Genomic DNA, 12,937 nt, shown 5'->3' with positions numbered 1-12,937 from the left:
ATGTTAAATACGGTACATGTTTACATATTTATACAGTTATCTTGCTGCACAAGAAAAATCTGATCTAGAAAGAAAGTTTAAAAAAAAAACTTGAGAAGGAAAACAAAAATGCAAGCAAACAATAATAGAAAGAGTGGAAATGTTATGTTGAGGTCCACACTCATTTCCCTTAGTTCTCTCTCTGGGTGTAGCTGATTCTCTTCATTATTGAACAATTGGAGCTGGTTTGAATCATCTCATTGTTGAAGAAAGCCACTATCAGAATTAATCATTGTATAGTCTAATTGTTGCAGTATGTTATGGTTCTGCTCATTTCACTCAGCATCAGTTCATGTAAGTCTCTCTAGGCGTCTCTGAACTCATCCTGTTGGTTGTTTCTTATAGAACAATAATATTCCATAACATTCATATACTATAACTTACTCAGCCATTCTCCAACTGATGTGCATCCATTCAATTTCGTTTCTAGCCACTACAAAGAAGGCTGCCACAAACATTTTTGCACATGTGGGTCCTTTTCCCTTCTTTAAGATCTCTTTGGAATATAAGTCCAGTAGTAACACTGCTGGATCAAAGGGTATGCACAGTTTGATAACTTTTTGAGTGTAGTTCCCAATTGATGCTGCTTATCATTTTAAGGAAAACTCCATTTATTCCTATGCTTTTAATAGAAATGAGTACTATATTTGTCAAAAGCTTGTGCTGCATCTCTTGAGATTGTAACGAATTCTCTTCTTTTGTTATTATTATTAACACAATAGTTTTCCTGATATTGAACCAGTCCTGAATTTCTTGTATGAATTCCAGTCGATCATAATGTATTATCCTGCTGATAAGTTGTTGTAATCTCTTTGCTTATATTTTAAAATTTTTGCATCAATATTCATTAGGGAGATTGATTTGTAATTTCTTTCTTTGTTTTGCCTCTTCCTGGTTTAGATAGCAGCGAAAAGCCTAAGGTGGGAGTTTGTAAAGTTAAGAAATCTTTCCAAGTGTTTTCACTCACTACAGCCCTTAGAATTTTTTTCTGGCTGGCTGCATTTTAGATCTTTCAAGGTAACAAAGTATAATTCATATGACAAACATGACACTGACAATTATACAAACACCGACAAAATATAAGACAAATACAAACAGCAGAATATACAATCGAAAAACTAATTTCAACCAGTTTCAAATGCACACAAAATCAAATATAAAAGTAATTCTTAGGCAAATACAACTTAGATATGAAGAAAATAAAAACCACAGTTCATAGCTAGACATGCATTTATAAAAGAAAAGATGCACACAAATGCCAATCCATGTGCAAAACAGTCCTTATCAAAGTTATCTGGATCAAGAAAAGGGACCCTGAAATATTCTTCACAAGGAAAGCCAAATTCAGTCAAGAGTGAGCCAGAAGATTTGAGCAGGAAAGGGCAGTAGAATCACCAGATGAGGGGGTACAGTCAGACTTCGGAGAAATAAATCTCCAGTGGTGCCTAATATATCCCACTGATACCAGAAGACCCATTTGATCGTGTTTCATGTCATATGTCAGCTAGATCAGAACCAACTTCTAACTTATATGTGGCTGTAACTAAAGAGAGCAGGGTAGACACAAAGAAAGGTTTAAATAATTTCAGAGTGAAGAATATGGTGTTTTTATCATCCCTACCCCCTTAAAAAAAAGGAAGCCTTAATGCTTCTGATGCTGGGGCTACATATATAGATGAGAAGGATTCGCTCTTAGATCTTAGATAGTTCTCGTGGTTAACATTTCTTGGGACAGTATAGTTGTTCTTGGCTCCTGTGGGAACAATCATTGTCTCAAATCGTAGAGGTCATGGCCACCCTGCAGGACACAGAACCAGAGTTCTGTGACTGAAACTGGAGTCTGGTCTCTGTCAATGAAACGTGGTGAACAGCCCTGGGAAATAAAGAGAGCTAAATTCTTTAATAACACTTTGCCAGAAGATGAGATCATTCCAGGGCACAAAGGAGTATTGTTATGCCAAACTCAGCTTCTTTTGGGATTTAGTTATGGGAAAGAGCTCCAAAATATTTTGACAATATGCATCTCCCCTTTGCATTAGTTCTCCTTGTCTGTCTTTCTTAAGCACAAAATTCATCTGAGGAGACATCCAGTTTGGACAAAGTCAGCAGTGTTGGATTAGACAGGAAAATAACATTTTCAGTAGCAATTACAAGAGGTAATTAAAAGTGTCACATTCATTTTTTACTTTGTGTGTTCCTGTTGATGGAGAACTTGTAAAAATAAATGTGCTATCTGGAAAATTGATTTTGTTTTCACTCAAGGAACTGGTTTTTAAAGTCTTTGTTTTCTACAGATGGGAACAGTATTCCAACTTCAACTCCTATGGAGATTTTGCTTATGAATGACTTTAAACTGATAATAAATGATATAACATATGATGTTCAGTGTCCTAATAAAGGTAAGAATCAAAAAAGTATCCAGAAATATTCATTTCTGCCTTGAATTTGAGGGGCTTGGGGTAGGAGTGGTTTGGGTTCATCAAATGATCAAGAGGTCTTGGAAGAATCCTTATTTTTAGAATTTTTCAGCCAGTTATATATAAAATAGTTTCCAAAATTAGCTCCTCTTTGTCTTCCCTCTCCAACCCAATATCCTGTCTCTTCCCCTTTAGCTTTGAAAGCCTGGACTTTGACTCTTACCTGCTATTTCCAACAGTAATCCATTTGGGTGGAGATGGTCAGAATTCTTATTTTTATTTCCTTCCTCCTCTTTAAATTGCAACTCCTCATTTCTCTAAGGTTTTTCCCTTTCATCTTGGAACAATCTGTGCTTTCCTTTTTCTGAAAGCTTGTTAGTTTGTTTCTGGACTTAGTGTGTGGTTCTATTGATTTTCACATTAAGTAATCTCCTTGAACATTGCTTCCAAATGTTTGTTTTGCATCTGTGTATTAAATATTTGTTAAGTCAACCAAGCAAGTGACTCAACTCAAAGGTTTGAGATCTCTGCTGGCCATGGATGTTGTCACCTCTCTTATAATGGAGTACAGCATCCCATTTCTTTGGATTCTTCATCCCACTATAGCCATCAAAATTATAAATCTCTTTTGTGTATGTGTGTATGAATTTACATTTTGAGGAGGCATTTAAGTTTTCTTTTTATTTCTCTTAAAAATGATATATTCAATTTAACAAGCATTTATTAAGCAATGTGATAGATGCCAAAAAGTAAATTAAATATTCCCTATCCATATTTTTAATTTGATCCACAAATGCCTTTTTTATCACCACATATTCATTATTCTAGTTTTTTATTGAATAAAGACTTGCTTGGAAAAAAGTTATCTGTTATCTTCATGTTTCTTTTATTTCTAAATACATCTCCCTCTTTCCCCACTTTACCCAGGAAAGTGGTTCTATCACAAAGTATACAAAAGCCTTGGTGGGGAAGGAAGAGGAAGAGAGAAAAATTTGGAACTCAAGATTTTGTAACAGTGAAGGTTGAAAACTATCTTTATCAAGTCATCTAAGATTAAATGTCTACTCTGCCAGGCAGAGTCCCAAGCACTGGGGATGCAAAGAGAGGCAGAAACAGACAAGAGTTGGTTAGACAAGCGGGAGAACCAGGAAAGAGCTTTTGCTGTTTTCCAGTCTTGCCTGACTCTTTGTGGCATATTTAGAAAAATAAAATGCTATTAAAAAAAAAAAAAACAACAAAACAGTAATAAGAGAAAAAAATCTAGTTTAGTAAACCAGACAATATACTGTGGCAAGTGAAAGATAAAATGACTGAGGAAAAACTGATTCAGTCTTTAAAAAGTATTTTTTAAATTTCTTTTTAAATAATTTATTTTTTAATTAAAGCTTTTTAAAAAACATATACATAAATGAGCAGAACCAAGAGATCATTGTACACAGCAACAAGATTATATGATGATCAATTCTGATGGACATGGCTCTCTTCAACAGTGAGATGATTAGACCATTTCCAATGATGTTATGATGAGGAGAGCCATCTATACTCAGAGAGAAGAGTGTAGAGACTGAGTGTGGTTCACAACATAGCATTTTCACTCTTTTTGTTGTTGTTTGCTTACATTTTATTTTCTTTCTCATTTTTTTCCTGTTTGATCTGATTTTTCTTTTGCAGCAAGATAATTATATAAATATCTATGCATATATTGAATTTAGCATATACTTCTATCATGTCTCACTTGCCATCTTGTGGAGGGGTGAGAGGGGAGGGAAAACTGGAACACAAGATTTTGCAAGAGTTAATGTTGAAAAATTATCCACACATGTTTTGAAAATAAAAAGCTTTAATAAAAATTTTTTTAAAAAACATGCATGGATAATTTTTCAACATTGACCCTTGCAAAACCTATTCCAAATTTTCCCCTCCTACTCTCTAGATGGTATATAATCCCATATATATTAAACATGATAAAAATGTTAAATTCAATATAAGGCATATTGATTTATTAAGTAATACATGGAAATTACCCATTAAACCAGGATTAGACCTGGATCCCCAAAAGAGGTGGAAACATACTTTTATACATTAAAAACAATCAAATACGACCAAATAATTAATAGAAATAAGATCAGGGGCAGCTAGGTGATGCAATAGAGATAGAGCACCAGCCCTGAAGTCAGGAAGACCTGAATTCAAATCAAAATCTGACCTCATATACTTAATACTTCCTAGCTTTGTGACTCTGGGCAAGACATTTAACCCCAATTGCTTCAGGGAAAAAAAAAAAAAAGATCAAATGGAAACAACTAAGATATAACATTAGAAAACCTGATAGATATCTAATTGGAGGAAAGATTAGAGACTTTCCAAATTGGATAGGGGTATGTGACTTGCACAGAAATCACAAAGTTAGTAAATATCTGAGGTTAGATTTGAACTCAGAAAGATGAGTCTTTTTGACTCCAAACCTGGCTCTTAAATATTACAAGGGGGTTTTCCATTGTTTGGCTGGGGAGAAAGGATAATGAGAAGGAGAAAAAGTAAATGCTTTATTCTTTATAAGTGTTTTTCCCCCAATTAGGGCAAGAGAAAACTTTTGTACATTGGAAAAATTAAACTAAAAAAATGCTTATTGATTTAAAAAGATTAAATATATGTGATTAAAAAATTTATATGATGAGTATCCTTGGTATTTAACATTTGAATGAAAAAAAATTATTTTACTAAGAAGTAAATAAAAATATTTCATTTGTTTTAGGAGATGGGGAAGGGAGGAGATAAACGAGAAATGTACTTTATACATATAAATGTACATATATATATATGCAAAATAACCTTAAATATATAAGCAAAATAACCTTATTTTATATGTCCACAAACTGGGACAGGTTAAGCTCACAAGAGCCTGGACTTGTCAGAGTCAGAATGGGACTTGACTGCCTGAACTGGCAGCATATCAGGTCTGACTTGCTCCTTCCTTGATTGTGATTGCTATTGTGTCTTTTCTCAGAAAAACTGAATAGTGAGCACATGACCGGCTTGGATGACATTAAGTCCTTGGTACAGAGACTCTTTACTGCCCTGCATGTGGAGGAGCATCAGGTCAAGAAAGAACGCAGTTTACTAGAGAAAATTGAAGAGCTGAAGGAACAGCTACAGCCCATGGAGGAGGTTAGTCAATGGGTCATCCAGTAAGGGCCAGACATCTCTTGGCCATCCTCTCTGGACAATGAGAGGGATCATTTCAAAGTATCATCAGGATTCATAGAGAAGGCCCTCTCTTATCATGGACTCCATGCAAGAAGCTGGAGTCAAGTTTTCCAAAGCTAATTAAAACCCGGATATCCAGGGCTTCCTGATAAACTAAATAGTACAAGAAGAAAGTTATCAGAGAAAAATAGTGACTTCAGTTGATTCTTCTCTGATGTTATGGAAGCATAGAAAGCATTCTGGTTCAAGATCAAAGGAGGATATGGGCTCAAATCCTTGTTTCTGATATTTGATAGCTATGTGATCATGGGCAAATCAGTTAAATTCTGTGTGCTTCAGTTTCCTCATTTATAAAATAAGGGCAGTGGACTAAATGACCTCTGAGTTCTTTTCCAGGTCTAGATGTTGGAATTAATTGGTTATAAATAAGCATTTATTTTATATTACATATTTTGTATAATATATAATTATATAACATATATCATGTTGATGTTATGTAATGTTTTATTATAAATAGGCATTAATTTTATATTAAATATTTTCCTTAATATATTTATACAACTCATTGTGTGATATGTTTTATTATGAATAAGGATTTTAAAATATTATATCATATATATTTACATAACATATTGCGTATGATATATATGATATAATATTTTATCATAAGTAAGCATTTAAAAGCACCATGTCAGGAACCAGCTAATCTTTGACAAGAAGCCTTTTCCAAACTCTCTTAATTCTAGTGTCTTTTTTCTGTTGATTTCTTCCTATTTATTCTATACTGTAGCTTGTTTCTACATTGATATTAACATGTCTCTCCCCCATAGATTGTAAACTCTTTGAGAAGGTTATTGTTCACTCCTTTTATGTCTGATTCTATTTGGAGTTTTCTTAGCAAAAATACTGGAGTAGTTTGCCATTTTCTTCTCTGGCTGATCTTACAAATGAGGAAACTGAAGTAAACAGGATTAAATGACTTGTTCAGGTTCATATTTGAACTCAGGAAGATGAGCCTTCCCGACTACAGGTCCAGCCCTCTAACTACTGTACCAACTAGTTGCTTCTTTGAAACCAGGGATTGTTTTTTACAGTACCTAAAACAAAAGGAGATACTTAATAAAATGTCTAGCAGATGGCACAGTGGGGAGTGCCAAACCTAGAGTCAGGAAGACCAGAGTTCAAATCTAGCCAGACACTTGCTAGCTTTGTGACCTTAAGTTTTAAACCTGTTTCCCTCAACTTTTTCCACTGTATTTTTTGGGGGAGAGGGGAGGATTGAGGAAATTGGGATTAAGGGACTTGCTCAGAGTCAACAGCTAGTAAGTGTTAAGTGACTAAGGATGAATTTGAAGTCAGGTCCTCCTGACTCCAGAGTTGGTGCTTTATCCACTGCACCATCTAGTTGCCCCTCCACTGTAAAATAAGGATAATAACGTCGATCTCCCAGGGTGGTTGTGAAGGTCAAATGAAATATTTGTAAATTACCTGGCACATAATAAGCAGTGTATAAATGCTAACTATGATAGTATTATTATAATTATTGTTGTTGTTATTAAATGCTTTTCACTGGGGATACAAAGCAAGACAGTCCATCTCAAGGAGCTTATAGACTAGTAATGGTAATAAATAAAATAGATTAAATATAGAATATATACATATATATTCTATATTTAATCTATTTTATTTATGTGTGTGTGTATTATGTATATATACATATATATGTATATATACATAATACACACACACATGAAATGAATAGAAAATGATGGGAGTGGGGGAAATTGTAACAACTGGAGGAACTGGAGAAAGTCTCTTAAAGGAGGTGACCCCTGATCTTAGTCACAAAGCACGGTTCCAAGAGATTTGGATGAGAAAATACAGAATTTCAGGATTTCAGGTGAGGGGGAGGGGCAGTATCAACATTGGGAAGCTTTTACAATAGAACTTACTATCCATTTAATAAACTTTACCATCTCAAATATTTAGTTTTATTGTAATGCTAAGAACAAAAGGGCACATGACTACATTTGACCTGGTAACCCCTTGATCATGTCATTGTTCGTATAGGTATCTATTTATCTATCTACTCTTTAAGTAACAGAAATATTCTCACAGTTGTAGATAAGAGGAATAATTAGTTTTTTTATTTTAATTTTTAATAGCTTTTTACTTACAAGTTATATGCATGGGTACTTTTACAGCATTGACAATTGCCAAACCTTTTGTTCCAATTTTTCCCCTCCTTCTCTCCACCCCCTCCCTTAGATGGCAGGATGACTAATACATATTAAATATATTAAAGTATAAATTAAATACAAAATAAGTATACTTGACCAAACCGTTATTTTACTGTACAAAAAGAATCGGACTTTGAAATATTGTACAATTAGCCTGTGAAGGAAATACAAAATACAGGCAGGCAAAAATATAGTGATTAGGAATTCAATGTAATTCAGAGTTCTTTTGCTGGGCATAGCTGGTTCAGTTCATTACTGCTCCATTGGAACTGATTTGGTTCATCTCATTGCTGAATATGGCCAGGTCCATCAGCATTGATCATCATATAGTATTGTTGTTGAAGTATATAATGATTTCTTGGCCCTGCTCGTTTAGGAATAATTATTTAAGATGCATTGATTGGGGGTAGGTGAAAAGGCGGTACAATCACTCCTTAAAGCCAACACTTTAATGAAATCCATTTGGAAATGTTTCATCTGAATAGTTATTCTGGGCTTTCATAAGATCCTAGGTCAGATTCCCAGTGTTCCTTTATATTAGGTTTGTAGCATGATTAAGCTCAGAAACTCTTGAATTTCACCAGAACCAAACAAACATTAACCTGGAAATGTTAAATAAAATAATAAAACACAACATAGATAATATTAATTATCTATTTATTTATCTTATTTATATTTAATATATAATATATATTATTATATAATATATTTATTATTATATATAATTATATAATATATAATATTTATATTATCTAATTAACAGTTAATATACTGACCACAGGGATCTATTTTTATTTGAGTTTGACACCCTTGGTGAGGAGTATCCTCATTGTCAAGAATAGCTTGAATCTTATCTGTCTCAGCCATGCACACTGATCATGTATTAAGTACCAGGCATTGTGCTAAGTGCTGAGGATACAAAAAATAGCCAAAGACAGTGCCTGCTGTCAAGAAGCTTACAGTCTAATAGGCAAGTAACTTCACTTGTCACTTCTTCAGCCATTCCTCTTCATACAAGTTGGAGAACAGATATTCCTCTGCACTGGCAGAGGGCATTTCCACACCGAGAGTTCCCTAGAATGTTATTTATTTGTTTGTTTGTTTATTTGTTTATTTAGGAATGTTATTTATTCTGAAAGTGTCATTAAGAATTCTTAGCACAAACTCCTTGGACTGTGGGGGAAAAAATATGGGAACCCTATATAAGTACAATCATGGGTCTGGGTCAAAAAAAAAGGTAGATGTTGCAATTATAAGTAGATTAATCACGTGGTTGTTTTTTTCCTCAGCTGAAAACTAAAATTGCAGTTGGCTCAGAGGCCAAAACCAACAGACTTTTGTGGATAGGACTGGCCCTGATGTCCACTCAGGGTGGAATCCTGGCCTGGCTCACATGGTGGGTGTACTCCTGGGATATCATGGAACCGGTGACTTACTTCATCACCTTTGGCAGCTCCATGGCCTTCTTTGCTTATTTTCTGCTCACTCGACAGGTGTGTCTCTAGATAGGATAATCTATGTATGGCCAAGAAAGACTATTCATGTAAATTATCTGAATTTACATGATAGGTCTGTTAATTTTTTATCCTTTTATGCTTTAATAGGCAGCGAGCTGGAAAAGTGTACACAGAGTGAACTAGGAAGCCTTTGGTTTAAACCTGGCCTTAGGCATTTACTGGCTGTGTGATCGTGGGCAAATATATTAACCGCATGTCTCTGTTTCCTTATGTGCAAAATAGGGATAACAAGAGCACCTATTTATCAGCATTGCTGTGAGAATCAAATGAAATACTTATTAAGCACTTTACAAAGCTTAAATCCTCAGCCAGTAGTAGTAGTAGTAGTAGTAGTAGTAGTAGTAGTAGTAGTAGTAGTAGTAATAGTTATAGGTAATAGCAGTAATAGCTATTGTTATTTATTGTGGTTCTGGTGGTCGTAGTAGTAATAATGGTGATAATGGTACTAGTAGTTATTATTGTAATTGTGTAGGGAATTTCTACCATTTTAGAAACATAATCAGACTGACTTAGATCTAGAGGTGTTCTAACAGTTGTCTCAGATGTGTAAAAGTTAAATGATCTGCTTTGGGTCACACAGCCAGTTTCAGAGATAGAATTTGAACCTAGATCTTCCAGGCTCCCAACCTGCATTCTATCCATCAATCCATGCTGCTTCACATGTTAGATTAAAAATGCCATGTCCCAAAACAAATCATTGATTATTCTCTCCTTCTTGGTTGTTGTAATTATTAAGCCAAATATTGGAAGTCAGGCGTACATTAAAATATGGGGATTTTTTTTTTTTTATTAGGATTATTCTTACGCACTCATTAAGGAAAGACAATTTCTCTACTTCTTCCACAAAAGACTGAAGAAGAAGGATTTTGATGTGGACCAATATAACAAGTTAAAAGAGGATCTTAAAGAGGTATCTTTAAAGTTCTAACTATCTGTTATCTCTATTCTCAAAGCTGGATTTGTATTTGTGATGGCTTGCTTCACGATCATCCAGTTATTGGCTTTACACTTGCAAAATTCCTCCCAGATGAAGTTGGGTGTTTTCTCCCCCATTTTAAAAAGAAGAATATTGAATTATGAAATGGAACTCCAAACCAATTTAACCTTCTTCCAGGTTTTTGTCTTAAATTTTATATTTGTATTTTTAGTCTTCATAGAAATATGAATAGCTCACATTTAATTAACTCTATATACTTGTGTTTCCTTATATCATGTGTGCATTAGAGTTCTATAACTCTTACATAGGATGTTGGGGACCCATTTACTCTTTGGGCTGGTTTATTCATTCCATTTTGCCCTTTTATTGAGAGAACTGAGTTCTCAGATAAGGACTATCACCATATGGCTCTATTTATTCTTTTTCAGGATCCTGGGGGTAACTGTTATGCAGGAATACTCCCCTTACTCACTACTAGAGATATTGAGCTCCATTGACTGGTGTGCTCCATTTATACAAAACCAGTCACTCACAGTGATGATAACCACTAGATCCTCAATATAATGATCTATTTAACAATAAAGTAAAATAAATATTATAAATCACAGGTGCTTACTATAAGCAAATTCAGGAATAATTAATAATCCACTATACATAGACTTGAGTCACACTTTACTACCAGTGCACTCAGTGTTTGAGGAATGGGCACATGCTTGCTTAATACAAGTGAAGAAATCCCCTATGTTCAGGATTAACTCAGGTGTCATTGGTCCTTTCAGGTGACATGTGAAAGATCTCTGCTAATTGCTTTTATACAAACTCTCCTGCTAGGCAATTTTTTTTATCTCAAAATCATTAGGAATTGACAAGCTCTTTTAACTCAGTCACCCTTAAAAGGGTGTTGAGGAAGTGTTTTACTGTCATGTTTGTTGGCTAGCAGAGAACTGCAAAACTCATCAAACTGGCTCTTTAAAATTTAGAGTTGAAACAAAAAAATTAAGCAAGGCAAATGTACACCTTATAATAAAAAGACAATAATGAAGAGTTCTTTTTTTTTTTTTTAAACAAATGCATCCTAATCCTAGAAAGATAGGGATTGTCCTTCCTGCTATGTGATATAAGATTTTTTTTTAGACCAGAACTATGGTTTCATTGTTGTAGGGAGCTCCCAACGCGTCAATTTCTTCTGCTAACATAGATCAAATGAATTTATTTTAATTTAAAAATGTAAAAACATAACCTGGGACACAAAGAAATTAACTAGCTATGTCATTTAATGTGTCACAGAATGTGTCAGAGGAACCCAGGCTTTCCATACTGTGGCTTTTCCAAACTAATATTAAACCTATGATGATGAACTCCTTCCCTTCCCTCCTCCCCCCACATGACAGTTTTCAAGTCAAATAAGCAAATAAGTGTTATTTTCAGGATAGTAAAAGAGGACAAATTAAAGAGGGAAAATGGAGGCCTTTAAAAGCTTGCAGGTTTATAGGTTCCTTGGCTTCTGCTATATAATCAGCAAAACCTCTTGATGTCCTTTATAAAAATAATGAATTCAGGATAATATGGGCATATATTAAAGCAGCCAAGGAAACAAAGTATTCATTCTGACATGCCATTGTCCCACTACAGGGGAAAAACTATTTTGAGTTTGCTCAAGAATCCATTGAACATGAATATATCCCTTGCACACAATAGATATTGATGTTTCTCATTTTTTTATTCCATCTTTCTCTGTCTTTTACTTTGTTAGGCTGAAGAGTCTCTGCAGCGTCTGCGCCAGTCTCTCCATTTGCAGTTACCAATTGAGGAAATTAAAGAGAAGAATTAATACCTGCTTTTATTATTTGATGATTATTTAGTTTGTTTTGTGAACTAGATGCTTTATAATTTTCTGTTGTTGAAGATTTGAATTTTTTTTCAAAAAGGAAGAAATAAAATTTTTTAGTTAATGAAGTTTTTCTTGCAAGACAAATATTCTGAATTCTAAATCTTATAATGAGGTTTTGATTTGTATGTTTTAATGGATGATGAAGGGTCTGTCTGGTATTATACTGGTCAACTTGATGGTTTAGTGCAGTGGTTCTCAAACTTTTGTTTTAAGTATCTTTATCCTATTAAAAATTATTGAGGATCTCTCCAAAACGTTTTTGTTTATCTGGATTATATTTATAGATATTTACCATACTGGAAATAAAAACTATTTTTGAATTTGTAGGCCCTCTAAAAGGGTTCCCAAATCCCCAGGATTCTCTAGACCATATTTTGAGAACCACTGATTTAGTGGATAGAGTACCAGGCCTGAAGTCAGAAAGACTCATCTTCCTGAGTTCAAATCCAGCCTCATATATTTATTAGCCATGTGACTGTAGGCAAGTTATTGAACCCTGTTTGCCTCAGTTTCTATTTGAGGAGGAAATGGCAAATCACTCCAGGATTTTTGCCAAGAAAACTCCAAATGAGGTCATGAAGACTTTGGACATGACTGAAAAAAACTAAACTGGTATTACACAGGTGTTTGATCAGATAAGATCTGGCCTGGAAAAGAATTCATTTTCCAGATAAGAAAAGAAGTCCCCC

General features: G+C 34.3%; 1 protein-coding gene across 2 annotated transcripts in view; it reads left to right on the top strand.

Annotated features, from left to right (window-relative positions):
* MCUB (mitochondrial calcium uniporter dominant negative subunit beta) overlaps positions 1 to 12,502 on the top strand; it is an 88,006-nt gene extending 75,504 nt beyond the window's left edge. Inside the window, exons 4-8 of one of the 2 annotated variants that reach the window (XM_051967398.1) lie at positions 2,334 to 2,438; positions 5,464 to 5,624; positions 9,193 to 9,396; positions 10,214 to 10,330; positions 12,111 to 12,502. In XM_051967398.1, the coding sequence (XP_051823358.1) occupies positions 2,334 to 2,438; positions 5,464 to 5,624; positions 9,193 to 9,396; positions 10,214 to 10,330; positions 12,111 to 12,188 (665 nt within the window). In that variant the 3' untranslated portion in view covers positions 12,189 to 12,502. The remainder of the gene's footprint in view (positions 1 to 2,333; positions 2,439 to 5,463; positions 5,625 to 9,192; positions 9,397 to 10,213; positions 10,331 to 12,110) is intronic. The other variant, XM_051967400.1, reaches the window with a different exon arrangement.
* The last annotated feature ends 435 nt before the right edge of the window (positions 12,503 to 12,937 follow it).

The sequence above is a fragment of the Antechinus flavipes genome, chromosome 6 (assembly GCF_016432865.1).
Source record: "Antechinus flavipes isolate AdamAnt ecotype Samford, QLD, Australia chromosome 6, AdamAnt_v2, whole genome shotgun sequence".
Classification (NCBI taxonomy): domain Eukaryota; kingdom Metazoa; phylum Chordata; class Mammalia; order Dasyuromorphia; family Dasyuridae; genus Antechinus; species Antechinus flavipes.
This window is presented reverse-complemented; position numbering and strand designations above follow the sequence as displayed.